At 31.8% G+C, this 21,150-nt stretch overlaps 2 protein-coding genes across 2 annotated transcripts; both read right to left on the bottom strand.

Moving 5' to 3' along the window:
* Positions 1 to 460: 460 nt before the first annotated feature.
* On the bottom strand, positions 461 to 1,570 carry LOC130966040 (protein FAR-RED ELONGATED HYPOCOTYL 3-like). The gene is made up of 2 exons (XM_057890796.1): positions 644 to 1,570; positions 461 to 574 (listed from the first exon to the last, which is right to left on the bottom strand). The coding sequence occupies exons 1-2, from the start codon at positions 1,568 to 1,570 to the stop codon at positions 461 to 463; spliced, it is 1,041 nt and encodes a 346-aa protein (XP_057746779.1).
* Positions 1,571 to 1,671: 101 nt separating this feature from the next.
* LOC130966039 (protein FAR1-RELATED SEQUENCE 5-like) lies at positions 1,672 to 4,544 on the bottom strand. Its single transcript, XM_057890795.1, has 5 exons — positions 4,350 to 4,544; positions 3,187 to 3,246; positions 2,351 to 3,087; positions 1,854 to 2,254; positions 1,672 to 1,745 (listed from the first exon to the last, which is right to left on the bottom strand). The coding sequence occupies exons 1-5, from the start codon at positions 4,542 to 4,544 to the stop codon at positions 1,672 to 1,674; spliced, it is 1,467 nt and encodes a 488-aa protein (XP_057746778.1).
* Between the last annotated feature and the right edge of the window lie 16,606 nt (positions 4,545 to 21,150).

Here is a 21,150-nt window from a genome sequence, read left to right as displayed (position 1 = left end):
GAACATCTTATATCTTACTATAATGAACATCCAGTCTAACAAGGTCAAAATCAAAACACACGAATGCTAACGGCTAACCATCCTTGTTTATAGTAGAAATGAACATCTGAACACCTATAGAAATGAACATCCACTTTAGTTCATTAAAAAATACGTTAAAACAATGTCTATGACGAACAGCTACGTACCGAAAAACTATACTGTAAAGCATGTAGAAATCTGGAACAACTTAATTAAACTACAACGTAAATTATAGAATAACCATCAAATATACACGTTATGCATTAAGTCTACAGAAAAAAATAGTAAAATGGTTCGATTTAACACTCAAAAAAATGGTTCTTGCAATTAATAACATGTGGACCTTTTGCAACAGCTGCCTTAGAACCTTGAAACTAACAATAATCCTTAAACACAGAGATGAGAAAATATACACTATCACAAACTTGTCCAACTAATCCTACTTTTTGTTGAAGGAGCTTAACAAAGACATGAAACTACCGGCTTGTTCGGGGACATTTAGGCCAACAACAGAACCATGGTGTGTATCTTGAAATGCGTGTGGACGAACCACCTGCCCAAAAAAAGAAGAAAAAAGTCCAAAAGTTATGTTCTAGAATAGTAATATACCAAATAAACATACAAAGTTGAGATTAAGCCAAACATCTACCGGGGATGAATTCTTTTGTTTTCTCCGCCTTGAATTCTTGAAGGACTTCTCAAGGGCAGCGCCGAGCCTCTTACTCTTTGGCCTCCCCTTTGTGGTGACCTTCGATGGACCTTGGATGTCATCAATACTGACATCGTTCGAACTCCGTGAGCCAATGTTCGTCTGGGTCTTTGACACGCTCTCGGACCTCTTTTTGGCACGATACGCAGCCAATTTGGCCATTGTTTCTTCCAAAGCAACATACAGCAATGCTGTTTCTTCATCGTCACCGACGAACTCTTGAGCAACATTATAGAAGTGTGCACACAGTCCCCTGAATGCAACATGACTCTCATCCGACCGACTGATATCATGGCTACTTTTGACATACGTATGTTTGCGCTTTATCTTCTTGCTCCATCGAGGGAGAACATAACATGAAGGTACTTTGTACACTTTATATGAATGAAAAACTTCAAGGCAGTGAGAGCACAACACACCTGAACTCTCAAAAAGATTGCACTCACAACGAAGCTCCTGTGTGGAATGGTCAAAGTGAACATCGTACGGAACGCATAGAATAGTATCATTGACTAGTTTCTCCTCTTTCACCGTCACGCAGACCAATGGACCCTGTTCATCAACTGCAGAAACTCTGCAGTTAGCCTTCTTCACAAACTCAATTTGAACATCCCTAAAAATGCTCGTGGTATACTCTTGCTGAAACTGTTTCTCCATAGGCGAGCTGGTTGCACAAGGTATAACCCCCCTCGAGTTTGCAGCATCATCTTTCAGTTCCCTCTGCTCCTTGACTCCAAGAACATTGTCATATTCGTGAACAAATTGAACCAAGCTAGTTTTACTATGTAAGTATCCACCGTAGAATGCGTGCATGCTCTCACTTCTTTGCATACTCCACATTGCTGCTCAAAATTCACCCTTGAAGTATATTGGGATCCACATACGTCGGTCATTATACAGATCTACAAGGAATAAATAATCCCAAATTAAAGATAGAAAGCTTACACCAAACATATTACTACACCTGAGAAATGACCATCCACAATCATTGATATATTAAACATCCAAATGTATACTATAATGAACATCCATATAATTGTCATAAAAAATTACGCATATACTAAACATTCAGATGCCAAACAATTGCAATAAAAGCGTGTGAAGTAATCGTACAGTAACAAACCTGATAGCCATGTGTTGTTATGTAAGTTGTACTCATCTATAAAATCAGCCCAGTTATCTTCAAATGACTCCTCAGTCCGAGAGTTCCACACAATGTTATTTAGGTCAACATACAATGCTCCATACCGACGGTAACCCCCAAGCTTGGAAGGTAACTTATTCTTAATATGCCAGATGCACCACCTGTGGCGTGTGTCAGGTAAAGTATTTTTGATCGCACGGTGCATGGATCGACATTGATCGGTTATGATACACTGTGGAGCAGTTCCCATGCAGTTGACCCATTGGCTAAAAGCCCACTCATAACTTGCGATTTTCTCATTCCCTAACAAAGCACAACCGAGGAGAGTCGACCTACCATGGTGGTTGACCCCAACGAACGACACAAACGGTAATCCATGCCTACCAAAAAAACTAACCAGATGTAAGAAATGCCAATGATGATCGAATAGTGTTTTATCAAGAAAAGGAAAAAACACCAACTTAACTACTACGTACCTATTCCTTCTGTAAGTGTTATCAACTGACACGACGTCTCCATAGTATTTATACGATGCCCTACACCTTGCATCGACCCATACTGCACTCTTAAATTTACATACATCATCCAACTCCACCGCGTAAAAGAAGTTCGGATTGATGTCCTTCATTCTCCTGAAGTAGCTCATCATCTCCCTGAAATTCGCATTCACGTTGCTAGTTCGAAGCCTTGCTGTTATATAATCTCTTAAATCCTTCTCTGAGAATCCCAAGTTAGAGGGGCCACCAGTCTCATTTGACAAAGCAAGGAATGTCTTGTTTGGTCGAATCTCAGCCTCATCATTATCCTCGATCACGCACTTCGCATGCATGGTCAGCTGCCTATACTCAAGGTAGTGCACTGCCTCTTTCGGTGAACAGGGGTGAGAGTGCGTCAAGTCAACCTTAAGCAAAATCCAGTCTTGCACGTCTTTATCAAATTTTACATATATCCTTGGCTTGCACCCAGCAGCTGAAATCGTATTCTTCCGCATTGGTGCTTTAACACGAGACTCGCAGATCCCGTCGCGATTACAGTGTATAGCTTGGTTAATGGGAGCCTTTGTGATCTTATCAAATGTTGTCGTCCTTATCTTAGTTGCAAATCCAGCTTTCTTTGTATAGGTCACATAAAAGTCATGAGCCATCTGTAACTGAGCAAAACGCATTCCAACTCTTGGTATCTCGTCTTCTTGTAGGCAACCATGATCTGGTAACTATATTTTATATTAATTCGAACTAAAAATTAATTACCATTAGTTATCAAATCAAACATGAACATTATGAGTACACAAAAGTAAGCTAGACTCCAATACCTCATCAACAAGCTCCATCTCTTCACTTCCAACATCTGTAACATCTGACAACTGCGTGGCCTAAAATTTCCAAACAAACAGAGTAACCAAAACGAGGAAGATCCTGATCAAAACTCATTTCAATAAAATCTCTAAAATAATCACCAAAAACGCATCAATAGCTACAAAACAAGCAAAGAGATTTTTTTTTTCATTTCATGTATTATTTAATTAATTTTCATCATTTATTTGTTTTTTTTTCTCATTCAATGAAAATCATTAGGAATTATTTGTTCCATTTTGGCTAATAGTTAAGGGCCTTACTCACCCTTTAGTGGCTTCTTTTTTCACTCCAGCTACAAAATTCTTTTCCTGTACATATGCAAGAAGAATATAAGCACATCATTCATTAACTACATATTCCCATAAGCATGAAAAATATTAAAATAAAAGGCAGGAAGCATACGAGCATATAACTAAAAAATATGCAGTGAGCATATATACATACCATTACATGATTAAAACACTAATATAAGCATGAAAAATAACCAAATACAAGGCAGGAAGCATATCAGCATATAACTAAAAAAAATATGCAGTGAGCATATTAACATACCATTACATGATTAAAACACTAATATAAGCATTTCATGGTTAGCATGTTGCAAATACAAGTAGTATTCACTTTAATTCAGTAAACAAATTCAGCCACTGAATCACCATATGGTTATCTATTTTAAATACTTGCTTGATCATCACGTAGGGATAATATACGGACACCATAGATAAAAATGCATTCATATATGTATACCAAAAAATTAAATTATGCTATCCCATCAGCCATATAAGCACGTAAGTTCAAAATAGGATGATTAGCAAATAAAGATGCCATTTAAAATGAAGAGAGTATAGATTCATATACAAAAACACGTACGAAAAAATGTGCTCCTGGATGTAATCATATAAGCATGCAATGGTTAATTAATTTTAGCTAATCCTCAATGCATGTAATGATACCATTAAATATAAAACAAACATAAATTTATTTGCATCTCAACTGATTGCTTACAATTGCATGTTTCAATAACCATACAATTAAAGTACTCATTTACATTGTGACTAAACATAAAAACTAAACGCACAATAAACATCCATGGCAGAAATTGAGGATCCTAATTGCTCACCTTGTTCGACTTGTGACCATGGCCTGCGACATCGTCGGCTAAGTTTTCTTGTTCGTATGATAAATTTTCTGAAACGTCAGAGGCTACACAATCTAGCAGTTCCACTATATCGACCTCCATTAATAAATTTCGGCTAGGTGAAGTGCATAAAGGAGGATCCTCACTTGAAACACGTTCTTCTTGCGATTCTGCCATTCTGAAGGAGTCAACCGGCTTCGTTCTGTGCGGACGAGAGTGCGGCGCTGGTTGGTTAGTTGTTATTGGCGGTGGACTGTTCAATCGTAGCTGAAGGAGGAAGCCGATCAACAGGATGTAGTGCTGGGCAGTTGAGTGCTCTGGGAGGTGGAAATTAGAGCATGGGGCAGCCGTGTAACTGATGCGTGAGCATCTTTTTTTATCTTTTCGTAGTGAATTTGCATCTAATTTGTTGAGTTTAATTAAGAATTAATTATGTTTTAGCCACTATGGATGCTATTTTGAGTTTTGTGCAATATTGTTTATTTTAGGTAGCATTCGACTGAATTTGATGGAGTTTCTGCAGCTCAAGATTTAAAGGAGATAGCAGCGATGAGCGACGCATACGCGTGACTGACGCGTACGCGTGATTTGGAGCTTTCCATGACGACGCGTGCCCGTGACTGACGCGTACGCGTGAATTGAAGAATTGCACAGCGACGCGGACGCATGACTGACGCGTCCGCGTGACTTGCGGAAAATACCATCGACGCGTACGCGTGACTGACGTGTACGCGTGACATGCGCCACGTGCAGAAAATGTAGAAACTGCTGGGGTGATTTCTGGGCCCCATTTTAGCACCCAAGTTAGGCGCGGATCCAATGAAGCTAAGTTGTCCCCACGTTACAAGACGCGGAGTAGTTAGTTAATTCTGATTTAAATTCAAATTTGATTTTAAAATAGGAAAAGATATTATCTTAATTTAAAATATTAGATTTTAAATTAATTAGGATTAGTTATAAAAAGGGGAGACTTCTCTTCTATTAGGTAGATTACATTAGGGGGATTCCATTAGGGAATTCTATACAAATTTACATCTCACATTCCATGAGCAACTAATCTTCCATTGTTAAGGTTAGGAGCTCTGTCTATTTGTATGGATTGATTTTATTGCTTTTTCTATTTTAATTCATGTATGGATTTATAATTTAAGAATTGTTTTCGTTCTTTATTTTATGAATTTGGGTGGAACGGAAGTATGACCCTCTTTCTATTTGAGTTCTTGTAAAACTTGGAAAAGCTCTTTACTTGAACAACAGCTTGAAAACATATTCTCCTAAATTTTAATTATCTGGATTTAACGGGATACATGACATATAATCCTTTTATTTTTGGGTAATTAGAGTTTTTGTGGCATATAAACTGGAATTTGATCATGTAGCTTCTAATTGGAATTAATTGACCAAGGAATTGGCAGTTAATGAATTTTAGAGGAGACTATAAAGGTCTAAGGAATTAGGGTCTAGTCACATATAGTTTGCCATAAATTAAATCCTACATAATTAAAATAGTTAGTAAGAAAAGTAAATCCGGAAAAATAGATAACTCTGAAGTCTTAACTACTTTCTCAATATTTTATTCCCAACTTATTTATTTGTCTATCCTTTTGATATTCTGAATTCGAACTTAAACCTTTTGAATATCCAAACACTCTTTTCTGTTTGCCTAACTAAGCCAATCAATCAATTATTGTTGCTTGATCCATCAATCCTCGTGGGATCGACCCTTACTCACGTAAGGTATTACTTGGTACGACCCGGTGCACTTGCCGGTTAGTTTGAGGGTTATAAAATTCCACACCAAGTTTTTGGCGCCGTTGCCGGAGATTGATTGTGATTAACAACTATTAGTTGTTTGATTGTTTAGATTAGGCGTTTTAATTTTAATTTCAAAAAAAATTTGTTTTATTATTTTTCAAAAAAAAAAAGGGAAATATTTTTTTCCTTGTTTCGCATTAGCAACCCCCTCCCCTGTTTCGTTTTCTTTAATTCTTTTTTTCTTTTTTTTCTTTTATTATTTAAAAAAATAAAAAATAAAAAAATAAAAAAAATTCAAAAAAAATTTCTTTTAATAGCACCAATATTTTTCTTAATTTCTGAAATTAAGTTTGGTGTTTCCTAGTTAGTTTTATTTTAATCCTTAGAATTCTATTCTTTCTTCTTTGCTTTCCTGTTTACCACATGGTGCGTTTAATCCTTTTTGATATTTTGTGCTAAGGAAAAATAATGGAGAGAGATCACATGGGTTGCTACTCACACCCGAGTAGTGATTCATATTATGGTGGATGGAGGAACTATCCAAATTTTGGTTGGCAAAGTCAAAACTAAAGAAATTTCAATGCTCCATGTTCCAACTATCAAGAGCCACCACCTCCATATTCATATCAAGAACCATCATCTTTCTACCCATATCAAGAACCAGCATCTCCTTCTTATTCATATCAAGAGCCATCATCTCCTTATTCATCTCAAATACCATCAGATCTTGAGCTTCTCATGAAAGAATTCTTACATGATATAAAGACGAGTGTCAAAAATGTAGAGAAACATGTGCAGTCAATTATCAAGTCACAGGAAGAGGAGCAAGCAAATTCCTTCCAGGAGATATAATGTAAGATCCTATGGAAGAAAGTGAGGAAATCAATCAAAGAAGTTTATACTCCAGTGAACAAGAGAACTTTCCATCCTCACACATGGAAGAAAAGGAAGATGCAAAAGCAAAGGAGGAAGATGCACCCACAAAGGAGGAAGATACACAACCTCCCATGCCGTTGGTAAGCAATAAAGAAGAGATTGAATTAAAAGACAGCTACCAAGAGGAAGAGGTTAAAATTGAGGAAGCTTGCAAAGAAGTGGAAGAATTCAAAGAAGAACACAAGGGAGTGGAGCTTACAAGACCTCTTCCAAAACCATCACCATCCAATATAACATTCAAGTGGGTAAAATTCCTATCCATAACCTGTACTTTTCCACTTGAATATGGGCTACTAGAGACGGATGGTCAACTTAGAGCTCTTTGTGGCATTAAGCGTAAGAGGAAGATGGTTAGTGGCAAGAGATGTCAAGCAAGGTTCAATATGGTTGCATGCTCCAAATTGAAGTGCAAGGATTGGTGTAGAGCAAATTTGAATGGATCTAGAAGGTTGTTTGGATGTCTCTGTGAGAATTCAGATTGCTTGCCACCCGGTGGGAACAATGGTGATCCACAAGAAGACGGATGTAAAAGCAAGGTTTGGGACCCCGGAATTCATTGCCACAATCAACACTCTTGGGGCCTTGTCACTTACTTCAACTTGCTCAAAGGCGTTATGCGCCTAGTTTGGGATCCCGGTAGCCATTGGAATTACAAACATTGGTGGGGATTCCTGGATCAGTACAAGTATAAGCCACCATGACAAGGATCTCACCATATGTCCAACTTAAGGATTTTAACTAAAAGTGTTTGGTGGGAGACAACCCATCGTGGTATGATCGTTTCTTTTCATTCTTAGTTGTTTCTCGTAGTAGTAGTTTTCTTACTTAGTTGATTCTATTGAGTTCTTACTAATTTTCTGATCATGCAGCTATCTTAGGACAGGAGCCGGATATTTAAAAAAATGAGAGAGAAGAGGAGCATGTGACGCGCAAGCGTCGCTGACGCGGACGCGTCATATGCATGTGCGTGAAAAATAAATATGAACAGAGAGTTGCGCGGGAGTGGCGCTAGAATAGAGCCTTTCGCACAAACAAACCGACGCGTACGCATACCCCACGCGAGCGCGTCGTTTATACTTATCGCCATCCACGCGTGCGCGTCATTGACGTGTACGCGTGACCTGCAAAATCGACGTAAAAGAGTGTTCGGGCAGAGAGTTGTGCTGGCTTGGGGCAAGAAGTATGCTAAAAGCACAAATTTGGTCACGCGGACGCATGACTGACGCGTCCGCGTCAATTGTACACATGGCCATCCACACGAGCGCGTGCTTGACGCGCACGCGTCGTATGAAAATTTGGTTCCCAAGATATGAACAGAAAGTCACGCGGGTGCGCGGTTGGATTCGCGCGAATCGCACAAAACCAAGGGCACGCGGACGCGTGCCTGACGCTTACGCGTCATTGAGAAAATTTCGCGCCCCACGTATACGCGTGCTGCACGCGCACGCGTCGCCTGCGCCGCACAATTATACTAGTTCGCTGCGCAGTTTTTATTTTCTTTCTCTCTCTCCCAATCCTAATTCTCTCTTGTTCCTTTATCCTTTTATTCTTCTTTCATCTTATTATTTGTTTTTATTTTCAGATTTTCTTTACTTGAGGATAAGCAAACATTTAAGTTTGGTGTTGACGCTTCGCTTAAAGCATTTCTGTTTATTCCTATGGCACCAAAACGGAGACGAATCATCTTCACGGAGGAGCACAACCTGAAGAATAAAGCGACCGCTAGGATAACTAAGGTGGTTGAGTTCCTTTCATTTTTTATTCCTCCCCTCTTTTTCTATGTTATGTTCTAGTTTTCTACTATTTTGCTTTGTTTGTTGCATGATCCTTTATTAGTTAGAATCCTAAGACTTGTTTAATTTTTCCTTAAATGCTTTAATGCTGAAAAGATGTTTCATGTACCACTCACTGAACTTGAATCTAAAAAAAATTTTAAATGATATATTGCATGAGAAAGTGGGTATATATTGAAGAATAGTCTTATTTACTTAAATGTGGTGGTATTTTCTGTGATTTTGAATGCATGACATGAACAGTGCATATTTTTTTATAGTGAAGTTTATGAATGTTAAATTTGTTGACTCTTGAAAGAATGATAAAAAAAGAGAAATATTATTGATAATCTGAAAAATAAAAAAAATTGATTCTTGAAGTAAGAAAAAGCAGTGAAAAACACAAAGCTTGCAAAAAAAAAAAGTATCCAAAACAAAAAGAGTGTGCTTAGGAACTCTGGACACCTCTAACTGGAGACTCTAGCAAAGCTAAGTCACAATCTGAAAAGGTTCACCCAGTTATGTGTCTATGGCATTTATGTATCCGGTGGTAATACTGCAAAACAAAATGCTTAGGGTCACGGCCAAGACTCATAAAGTAGCTGTGTTCAAGAATCAACATACTAAACTATGAGAATCAATAACACTATCTGAATTCTGAGTTCTTATGGATGTCAATCATTCTGAACTTCAAAGGATAAAGTGAGATGCCAAAACTATTCAGGATTGCAGTTGTAAACCCCACTATAAGAAGAGACATGAGCTTAATCGAACTCTCATTCTCATGCAAATTCACATCCTAAGCTTATATTAGTTTTGGTTGCTTGAGGACAAGCAACAGTTTAAGTTCGGTGTTGTGATGCGTGAGCATATTTTCTATCTTTTCATAGTGAAAGTGCATCTAATTTGTTGAGTTTAATTAAGAATTAATTATGTTTTAGCCACTATGGATGCTATTTTGAGTTTTGTGCAATATTATTTATTTTAGGTAGCACTTGACTGGATTTGATGGAGTTTCTGCAGCTCAAGATTTAAAGGAGATAACAGCGAGGAGCGACGCATACGCGTGACTGACGCGTACGCGTGATTTGGAGCTTTCCATGACGATGCGTGCGCGTGACTGACGCGTACGCGTGAATTGAAGAATTGCACAGCGACACGGACGCATGACCGACGCGTCCGCGTGACTTGCGGAAAAGACCATCGACGCGTACGCGTGACTGACGCGTACGCGTGACATGCGCCACATGCAAAAAATGCATAAACCACTGGGGTGATTTCTGGGCTCCATTTTAGCACACAAGTTAGGCGCGGATCCAGTGAAGCCAAGTGGTCCCCACGTTACAAGGCGCGGAGTAGTTAGTTAATTCTGATTTAAATTCAAATTTGATTTTAAAATAGGAAAAGATATTATCTTAATTTAAAATATTAGATTTTAAATTAATTAGGATTAGTTATAAAAAGGGGAGACTTCTCTTCTATTAGGTAGATTACATTAGGAGGATTCTATTAGGGAATTCTATACAAATTTACATCTCACATTCCATGAGCAACTAATCCTCCATTGTTAAGGTTAGGAGCTCTGTCTATTTGTATGAATTGATTTTATTGCTTTTCTATTTTAATTCATGTATGGATTTATAATTTAAGAATTGTTTTCGTTCTTTATTTTATGAATTTGGGTGGAAGGGAAGTATGACCCTCTTTCTATTTGAGTTCTTGTAAAACTTGAAAAATTCCCCTCTTTCTATTTGAGTTCTTGTAAAACTTGGAAAAGCTCTTTACTTGAATAACAGGTTGAAAACATATTCTCCTAAATTTTAATTATCTGGATTTAACGGGATACGTGACATATAATCCTTTTATTTTTGGGTAATTAGAGTTTTTGTAGCATATAAACTGGAATTTGATCATGTAGCTTTTAATTGGAATTAATTGACCAAGGAATTGGCAGTTAATGAATTTTAGAGGAGACTAGAAAGGTCTAAGGAATTAGGGTCTAGTCACATATAGTTTGTCATAAATTAAATCCTACATAATTAAAATAGTTAGTAAGAAAAGTAATTTCGGAAAAATAGATAACTCTGAAGCCTTAACTACCTTTTCAATATTTTATTCCCAACTTATTTATTTGTCTATCTTTTTGATATTCTGAATTCGAATTTAAACCTTTTGAACATCCAAACACTCTTTTCTGCTTGCCTAACTAAGCCAATCAATCAATTATTGTTGCTTGATCCATCAATCCTTGTGAGATCGACCCTTACTCACGTAAGGTATTACTTGGTACGACCTGGTGCACTTACCGGTTAGTTTGTGGGTTATAAAATTCCGCACCAGTAACCGAGGAGGAGATGCCGCCAGAAAGATTCTCGTTTTAACCTAAATAATTGATTTAAATCTATAATTAAGAGTAATTTTAAATGGTTTCAGATTTCAAATTAAAAATAATATAAAATTAATTAATAACCCATTATTTATTTTTAATTTCAATTAAACCTCATTGTATGCATTGTACAATAAGTATATTATTTCCTCGTACTTTCCCTAAATTTATTTACACACATTTCATAGGCCTAGTAAAGCGGTTTAACATAAATCAAATTACTTCAACAAATTATTTTTCTACTAAATCAATTTAAGTTAAAACGATTTACTTGGTGATGGTAAATTAATTTATGTTAAAATGATTTACTATGAGTGCGTGGTAAATAATTTTAAGTTACTTCAATTTATATAAAAATAATTTTTAAAAAAATTAAAATGAGACAATACGATAATATTAAAAACTAATCAATTTAAAAATGTGATTTATCTTCAAAATTATATCTGCATCTTAAATCTCAAAAATAGAAAAGTCATAATGTCAAATGAAATGGCCATGTTAGGTACTTCAGTTTAACTATTTTGAGATTTAGATGATGAATGATAATATTCATCATATGATGATTACTAAAATATTTACATAGATAAAATAAATTTCGTGAACAAATAGAAAAGAAAGAAAGAAAACCCCAGTAAAGAATAATAGATATATAAACGAAAATCCAATCAACATAATGGCATTTAGACCTATAAATTTGAGTGGAGATATTTTATTATGAGGAAAAGAAATTATCATTTATTATCAAATTTTCATAGCAAAAATGAATTGTGATTGTGCAATTTATTAATAATATATTAAAATAGAGTTAAAAATAATCTCTAAATATATTATTGTTAGTTTTTTTATTTTTTACTATGATGTTTATATCAGTTTAAGTAACTAATTCACATCACTTAAGTACAATCTTTTATCTTTATATTATGTTATAAAATTTTTATTGTATTTTTATTTTTTCATAATAATTTTTTATATATTTAATGCATGTTATAGAATTTTCTTTTAACCTTAACTTTTTATATTCTCTTACTCTTTATTTTTATGTTAGTCATCACACTATTATTTTCAATGTTAATATTAATTTTTTTAATAGGTATAAATTTAATTAAAATCTAATTACTTATCTTCTCCTTTCATACTCATTATTTATTCCTATACTTACTATATAAATCAATATTCACTTCACATATTTTTTTTATCTCCTCTCACATAATTGCATACCTCTTTTTCTTTCTTCTTCTCTCTCTTCTTGCTAATTTTTTGTACATCTGAAATTTGGTTGATGACTATAATTTTTATTTTTATTTTTTTTAATTTGCTAAATATATGTATTAGGTGATTGTGTGATTGTATTTATTAAATTTTCTATTTCTTTGTGTAATTGTATTCATAAGGTATATAGTGTCTTTATCGTCTATATATTATTTTTTTTCAATAATTTATATTTTTTAATATCATTTAGTTGTAATAATATTATTAAAAATACATTTTGTCATGATTCATAAAAAGTAAAATTAGAAAATTAAATGTATTTTTAATTATCAAAATATTAATAATACTCATACTTATACTCTATCTAATAGTTTTATTATTGTACTATAGTATTTAAATATAACCTAAAAAAAATTAAAAAAATAACTATTTAAAAAAAATTATAAAAAATTAGGTGAATAAATTTCAATTAAATATTTTTACTATTTATAGTCGAATTTATGTATAATTTTATTTTATATAATTATTAAATTTTAAATAATTTTTTATTTTAAATTGTCATTTATCATCAACTGTTGTAAAATTTAAAGTAATTTTGATACCTTACTAAAAAAATTTCAAACCTTTTAATTAATTAAATTTAATTTATATTATTATTCAATTAAATTATAAAATAATAATTAAGTATAATTATTATCATATTAAAAGGATATATTTTTTGTATTTTTTAATAATAATATTATCAAATTCTATATAAATTACTAAATTAAATAAATATATTGTACGACATTTTTTATAAATTAACTTTAAATTTAATATCTACTTAATATACTAAAACTGGATTTTCCCCCAACTACTAAAGGTGATGTGTCGATCTCTCATGCCTCCGTTTTCCCTCCAAAACGAATAATTTTTTTTTCTATTCTAAATTATTTTATTGTAATTATATTATAATTAATACTAAATAAATAATATATAATAATACTAATTTGGCAACATATCCTCATTATAATTATATCAAATCAATATTTAATGTACTATTAAACTACTTATCAATTATCAATTAAAAATACTTTTAATAATTTTAATGATAATAATAATATCAATAATAGTAATAATAATAATAAAAAATATTTGTTACTAAATTCACGCATATCAAATAATTTTTCTAAATTATTTTATAAAAAATATCTTTAATATAATTATATTATAATTAATATTTAATGAATAATATATAATTATACTAATTTAGAAACATATCTTTATTATAATTGTATCAAATCAAAATTTAATGCATTATTAAAAAATTACCTTAATAATAGATAATTTACATATTTATTTTTGTTTTACTAAAGTCTATATATAGTATTTTTCTGTGGTACATGAATCTAAATTTGAGAGTCAATTCATAATTTTATATTTAGTATTTTTTTTTACTACTTCATAGAATAAGAATGTATTCTTCGTTTTTTATTGAAGTTGATCCTTTTAAGGTACAATTTATAATTTTTTATAATATTTTTTTATATACTCATTCTATTATATTATTCTTTTGATAATTTTTTATTTGTTGTTACTCTAAGTTATTCTTATCATCTAATGTTCCACTTCGATTGTCTTTTGCCACAATCATTTACAATGCATCACATCTATGAAATACCTCATCGAGTTGTCTTCACTGATTTGGGTTCCAACTACATGGATGTAAGCGTTCAAAGAAGAGGCAATAGTCTCTACTTTACCGAAGGATGTAAGCGTTCAGTTTTGCTAAATTCATGACAAATTCAGATATGCAATTTCAACGATTAGTAATATATTTAAATTTTTTTAGTTTAAGCTGTTCATTATTAGAATAATTTTTTAACATATTTTAATTTTTTTCAGAAATTACCAGCTTTCTTTTGCATGCATGCAATGCCATTGAGGGGAATAAGAGTTAGTTTGGTTTCTCGGTGTGGCAATTCTATACCTTGCCACATTGCATGAATAGCGGATGATGAAGCTTATCTAACAAGAGGATGGTCTGATTTTGCACGAATTCTAAATATTAAAACTTACGATGTTATTTCAGTTGGTTGTCGTTACAAGAATGATTCTACACCATACGTGAATAAGGATTAGAATAGGTTCAATATTGTTTAGGTAATTTGGTTTTACTATTAGTATTTGATTAAATTATAATTATAGAATTTTAAATTATTGTCTCAATTTATATATTACAATTATTTTTTGTGGATGTGCTATTTTTAAATAATTTAATAAAATGAAGTAGTGTAAGATAACCTACACATATATTAAATCGTTGACCTAAAGACAATTTATTTGTCAATAAAAACAGATTTTATTTATGATTAGAATAAAATTTATTTACCAATAATCGGTGAATAAAATTGAAATTACACCCGTGTCATATAATTATAATTGATTAATTGGTATAAAATGAAATTATACCCGTGCCATGAGTAATAATCTAAATAATTATATCTTAACAAAATATAATTTGAAATAATTTATAAACAATTATCTTAACAAAAATAATTATTTAATAATTGATTTAAAAATCAATGCAAAAAATAATTATTAATAATAGTATTATTAACTGGATAAATAATATAATTTTAAATTATTACTTGAAATATAAATAATATATGAAAATTTATTGAGTAAATCAATGATTTCGCACCTTAATAATTTGACAATTATTATTCAATTAACCAGTTAATTGAATTAGTAATAACAATTTTCAATTTCAAATTTTGTATATTAGTAGTTATTAAAAATTGGGTAATAACGATTTACACAGGAAAATCATTGATAAATTCAATTAACCATATAGAAGATAATATACTAACAGTTTTAGTATATTATTTATGGCAAGCGAAATTATTTCCTCATATTTTCTATTAAAATTAAAATTAGTAATAGTTTAAAAAAAGTTTATTAATAAAATTACTAATAGTCACATTTTTATACACAAGATATATGTTTTCTATATATTATTTAAAAAATATAATGAAACATGAATAATGAATGAGTATGTTATTTCTTCGACTAGCTAATTAATGCAAAATCGAGTACCTTTTTTTATTCAATTGAGGTCATATTCTTTTTGGTGAAAATTTTAATCACCTTAATTAAATCCTGTCTTTGTGCCTTAACTTATACAAGTAGTAATATGTTACATATTATTTGGTATATCTAAGTAGTTATTTCTCATAGTGGAGATGTAAAAAATCATATTAAGGTTTATTTCCAAATAATTAGTGGATGAATAATAATAGATTATATTATTTTAGAAAAGTATTTTCATTATAATTATATCAAATCAATATTTAATTATGATAAAATATGTTAATTATAATTATATCATAGAATTATAATAATTATGATATTTATGTTATATATTTTAATCATTTATGTACGTAAATAATTAGAAATCAATTAAATTAAATTATCACGGTAAATAATATGTTGTATATTATTACAGAAAATAATCCGTAGATAAAATTGAAATTACACCCGTGTCATATAATTATAATTGATTAATTGGTATAAAATGAAATTATACCTGTGTCATGAGTAATAATTTAAATAATTATATCTTAACAAAATATAATTTGAAATAATTTATAAACAATTATTTTAACAAAAATAATTATTTAATAATTGATTTAAAAATCAATACAAAATATAATTTTTAATAATAGTATTATTAACTGGGTAAATAATATAATTTCAAATTATTACTTGAAATATAAATAATATATGAAAATCAATTGAGTAAATCAATGATTTTGCACCTTAATAATTTGACAATTATTACTCAATTAACCAGTTAATTGAATTAGTAATAATAATTTCCAATTTCAAATTTTGTATATTAAGTAATTATTAAAAACTAGGCAATAACGATTTACATGGAAAAATCATTGATAAATTCAATTAACCATAAAGAAGATAATATACTAACAGTTTTAGTATATTATTTATGGCAAGGAAAATTATTTTCTTAAATTAAATTTTATATAATTATAGTAAGTCTTTATAATTAAAGCAATATAAAACTGCTTCATATATAGCAATAATATTATACATATTTATATATCTCTTTTTTATCTCTTTTTTTAAAATATTGACATATAATTAATGTAAAAAATATATAATATTAAACTGTTTTGTTATGCATATATATGAATTTATATAATAACCCGTATAATTTATACGTATGGCATAAATTATACATTAATAGTTTGAAAATATTAAAATCACTATTTAAAAGATAGTTATTACTACAATAGATGAATTATAGCATCGCACGTGCATTGCATGGTACGGGTAATTATACTTATAATTATTTAAAATTACTATTTACCCGTATAATTACTATCACTTAAAAAAATTTAAAAATTCTAAGAACTAATAGATGAATTCTTATTATACATTAATAGTTTAAAAATATTAAAATTATCATTAAAATTTGTATAATTTTATTCTCTTGACAAACAATTTTATAATTACGTTAATTATATAATTTTATATACAAACATTGATATGGTGTTGTTTCATGTATATATTTTGTAGGTATCAAAAGATAGCATTGAATTGTTATTCAGTAGGTTTAAATTATTTATTATTTATTACAAAACTTTCTGCATTAGAATTCTCTATTAATTTGTTCTTCATTTTGAGCTGATTTTGATATTTTCTTACTTCACAGTAAACCAACATATAAAATTTTGTTAGTAGATTTAGGTATTACTAGATTATTTATGGTCATATTGAGTATATATGCCTGATTTATTGAAAAAAGTAGATTAAATAACTATTTTATAGTTAATACAATTAATACTATATTAAGAAAAGAAAAACAACGCATACAAGTTATTTTTTTATTAATTAATTTATTGTAATTAAAATGAAATTTAACATATAACAACTTAAAATTATAATTTCAATCTTATCACGTGCATGGCACGAGTGATTAAACTTGTTAATTTATATATGATATAATATATTTTTAAGTAATATATATAACATTTTAAATTTATACTATATAATATAATTAATTACTTAAAATGAGGGATATGCCTTTCTCATAAGCTAGATACCGCACCGTCCAGGATACTCAAGTGATGATGTGTTCAATTAATATAAATCATTATCAATGCTTTGATGAGACCACTTTCTACAATAAAATTAAATTGGCAGAATTTGTAGAAGATAATTTGTTTGGATCATAGTCATATAAAATTGTGTTATCTACATACAAGTGTTAGACATATTCTATAATAACTCATATAATGGTCAATATAAAGTAAATTTAAATATCATTACATAAAATAAATATTTATTATCGGTGTCTATATATTCTTTTTTCTTTCCAAAACAATGAAGAACAAGAAACAACAAATTCCAAAAAGTCTATCTTCCTCGATATAAAATAAAACAATTTCATTCAACAACATTCTTTTCATTCTTCTGATAAAAATCTATTTTATCATTTTAAATTATATTAAAAAATATAAAATTTATCAATTAACTTACACAATTTTAATTTAATTAATTGAATTTTTTAAATCTTATTTCAGATAAAATTGTGTATGAAAAATATACTTTTTGTACTCCTAATTATTAATTTCTCAATCTCTTTTTATGGCATTTGATATTGTGATAAAAATTTCTTTAAGCATATTTTAAGGTTAAAGTATATCGACTTCAAAGGATCAAAAAGAAGGGAGCGAAAAAGTGAATTCGAAAAATAATTTAAAAGAGATTTTTCTCGTCCAAATGAGATCCTCACACAAACAGAATTTTCTTGCTTAAATAAGAATCTCGCATAAACGAGATTTTCTCGTCTAAACAAGAATAATGTGTACGCGAGCTTTTCTTGCGTGCATGAAGTCGGTGATACATGAGCATCTTTAGTTGTTTTTCTTTATCATTCATTTGAATAAAGTTAGTGATTTTCTCATTATAATTAAGATTCTTGTGACTTAGTTGATTTCATGTGGTGTTGTTTTGAGCTTTGATATGTTTAGGAGATTGTTGAAAGATTTTAGGCAAGACAAAAAGGAAAAGAGGAACAAGCAGAGAAGTCCCAGAAAAATGCAATACCTTTGAAGAGAATTTGTAAATACTATCAATCATGACCTCTTCATACTCAAGCAAGTATAACCTGAACTATAGAAGTCCAAATGAGGCAGTTCAAGCAGTGTTAGAAAGCTAACATCTAGAGTTTCGAAACGATATGCATATATTTATAGTGGATATTCGGTTTGAGTCACGCACGACCAACATCTTTCAGCTCGTAAAAATAACATCCCCATAAAAAAGGGGCATGGCATGCCCAAAATAGATGTGAAACGCCTTTGAAGAGGGCCAAGGCATGGCGTGCCACGCCCAAACTCCAAGTGCCATACTTGGACAACTTCAAAAGAACCATCCAAACATGAAAGCACCTCTAGGAGACCAACAAAGCCTTGGCGTGCCACGCCACTCCTTTCAAGTGCCACGCCTTCGATCCTCCATGCAAGGATGTGTCACAACACTCCACAAGGTGTGCAACGCTTTCGACCAACCCGAAACAAAGGGCGTGCCATGCCAAGCCTCCAAGTGGCACGCTGGGCCAAAGACCAGAAAGCCTCCAAGAAAGCCACTACGAAGGCGTGCCACACCCTCTCCACCAAGTGCCACGCCAAGTCCAACCCATTCCACCAAGTACAATGCCATTCCCTCCACTCACACGTCCATGCTTTCAAACCGTGGACCAAGTTTCAGTGACCATCCAAGTGCCACACTACTTCATCCAAGTGTCACTCCACTTCACCCAAGTCCAAGACCAATTGCAAAGTCCATGATTTCATTGAATACCAAACACTTCAAGTAACCGCTAAGTTTTGAATTTCAATTATAAGGAGAAGATCATCTTTTAGTTTAGATAATTTTAATTTATTTTATTTTGAATTTAAAAGTTAGGTTTATATTCGAATTTAAATAAATGCCAAGGAATTCTTTCGGAGAAGGACCTTACCTTAGCTTATCTGAATTTAATTTTTGTTTTTGTTTTTTGTATCATGAGCAACTAATTCTCTTCTGTTAACGTTAGAAACTTTGTTTATTTTGATGGATTAATATTATTGTTTTTCTACTTTTGATTAATGCATTGATGTTTTATTTAAGAAGCAAGTTTTGTTCTTTATCTTATGGGTTAGAATGTATTGAAAAATAATTCTAATCTGACTTGAATTCTTCATTCTATTATTTTAGAAAAGTTAATCCCTAGAATTAGCTTGATACTTCTTCTCATAATTCTTTAAGTTTCTAAAACTAGTTTTAATAAGTGACATAAAATCAACTAGGATTAATCTTTAAGAATTGTGTGGCTTTAAATAAGAATTTGTGCTTAACCTCTTGTCATAATTAATTAATCAAGAAATTGACGTTTGGTTAGATTAAGTGAAATTGAATCACCAAGGGATTAGGATTTGGTTACGGTTTGCCATGAATATATCTATGCATGATCAAAGTAGATAGTGATCCGACCGTTACAAATATCAAGTCATAACTCGGCATTATGAGTCATAACTCAGCAGAACGTATCATAGTTCGGTGTTACGTTATTAATCGGTTCTACATTATTAATCGGTGTTACAGTTATTAATCAGCAATCAACATCATTAATCGGCAACTTACGTTACAATTCAGCTTAATGGACTAATTTCCAAAATTGAAACGTCCAACCTAACATTTCACCCTTATTATTGCTCTTTAATACATGCAATAAAAGACTGGTACATTTTCACCTAAAAAAGGTATGATCTTTTATCCTAAACAAACATTGAATTCTCAATACTAACTTAAGTTTTGGAGTGCCTGCAAAGGTACACTCCCCCCTTGTTCCTTGCTCACGCTTTGCGTAATTGGACTTCCCCTCGGAGTAAAGCTCAGACTTTTACGAAGCTCGAAGGTCGGAACCAAAGATAACAATTCGACGTCGACTCCAAAGGACCGAGCTCTCCCTTCAAGTATCCATACAAGAACAATTGGCACCCATCGTGGGGCCGAGAATATAATCCCTTCCATATATAATCGGCCTCGAGGTTCTCGCTTGAAGTCATGGCTAAACAACTTCCACCCACACCATCCAAACTCCTTCAAATAGTGACCGAGTTGCGGCAAGCAAACCAGCGAATGACCGAAGAGAACCAAAGAATGGCAAATCAAATTGCCAACTTGAATAACACCCGAATCGAAAACAACAACGATCGGCAAGAACGGTCAGAAGAAGCCGAGCATCAGTCATGGCCAACACACGTCTCTGAAACTGCTCGACACGAAGAGGAGCAACTCGAGCATAATGAGGAAGCTCAGTCAGACGACGAGGATGACAATCAGAAAAGCTCTCCTAGGCCATTCACGGCCGAGGTGATGAATTTCGTGTTACCCAAGAGGTTCACTCTGCTGACCACCCTAACTCCCTATGATGGGTTAGGTGATCCGAAGAAATACATCAAAAAGTTCACCTCCATAATGATAGTAAACAGTGTATCTGATAAAGTTTTATGTCGTTGCTTTTCATCTTACTTAGACGATCCTGCACTTGATTGGTTTTGTTCTTTGCTTGCAGATTCTATTTCTCGCTTCGAGACCTATCAAAGCCCTTTGAATAGCACATTGCTGGATCGGCCATCTACCTACACGACTCCGATTACCTAAATACAATCAA

The sequence above is a fragment of the Arachis stenosperma genome, chromosome 3 (assembly GCF_014773155.1).
Source record: "Arachis stenosperma cultivar V10309 chromosome 3, arast.V10309.gnm1.PFL2, whole genome shotgun sequence".
Taxonomy (NCBI): Eukaryota; Viridiplantae; Streptophyta; class Magnoliopsida; order Fabales; family Fabaceae; genus Arachis; species Arachis stenosperma.
This window is presented reverse-complemented; position numbering and strand designations above follow the sequence as displayed.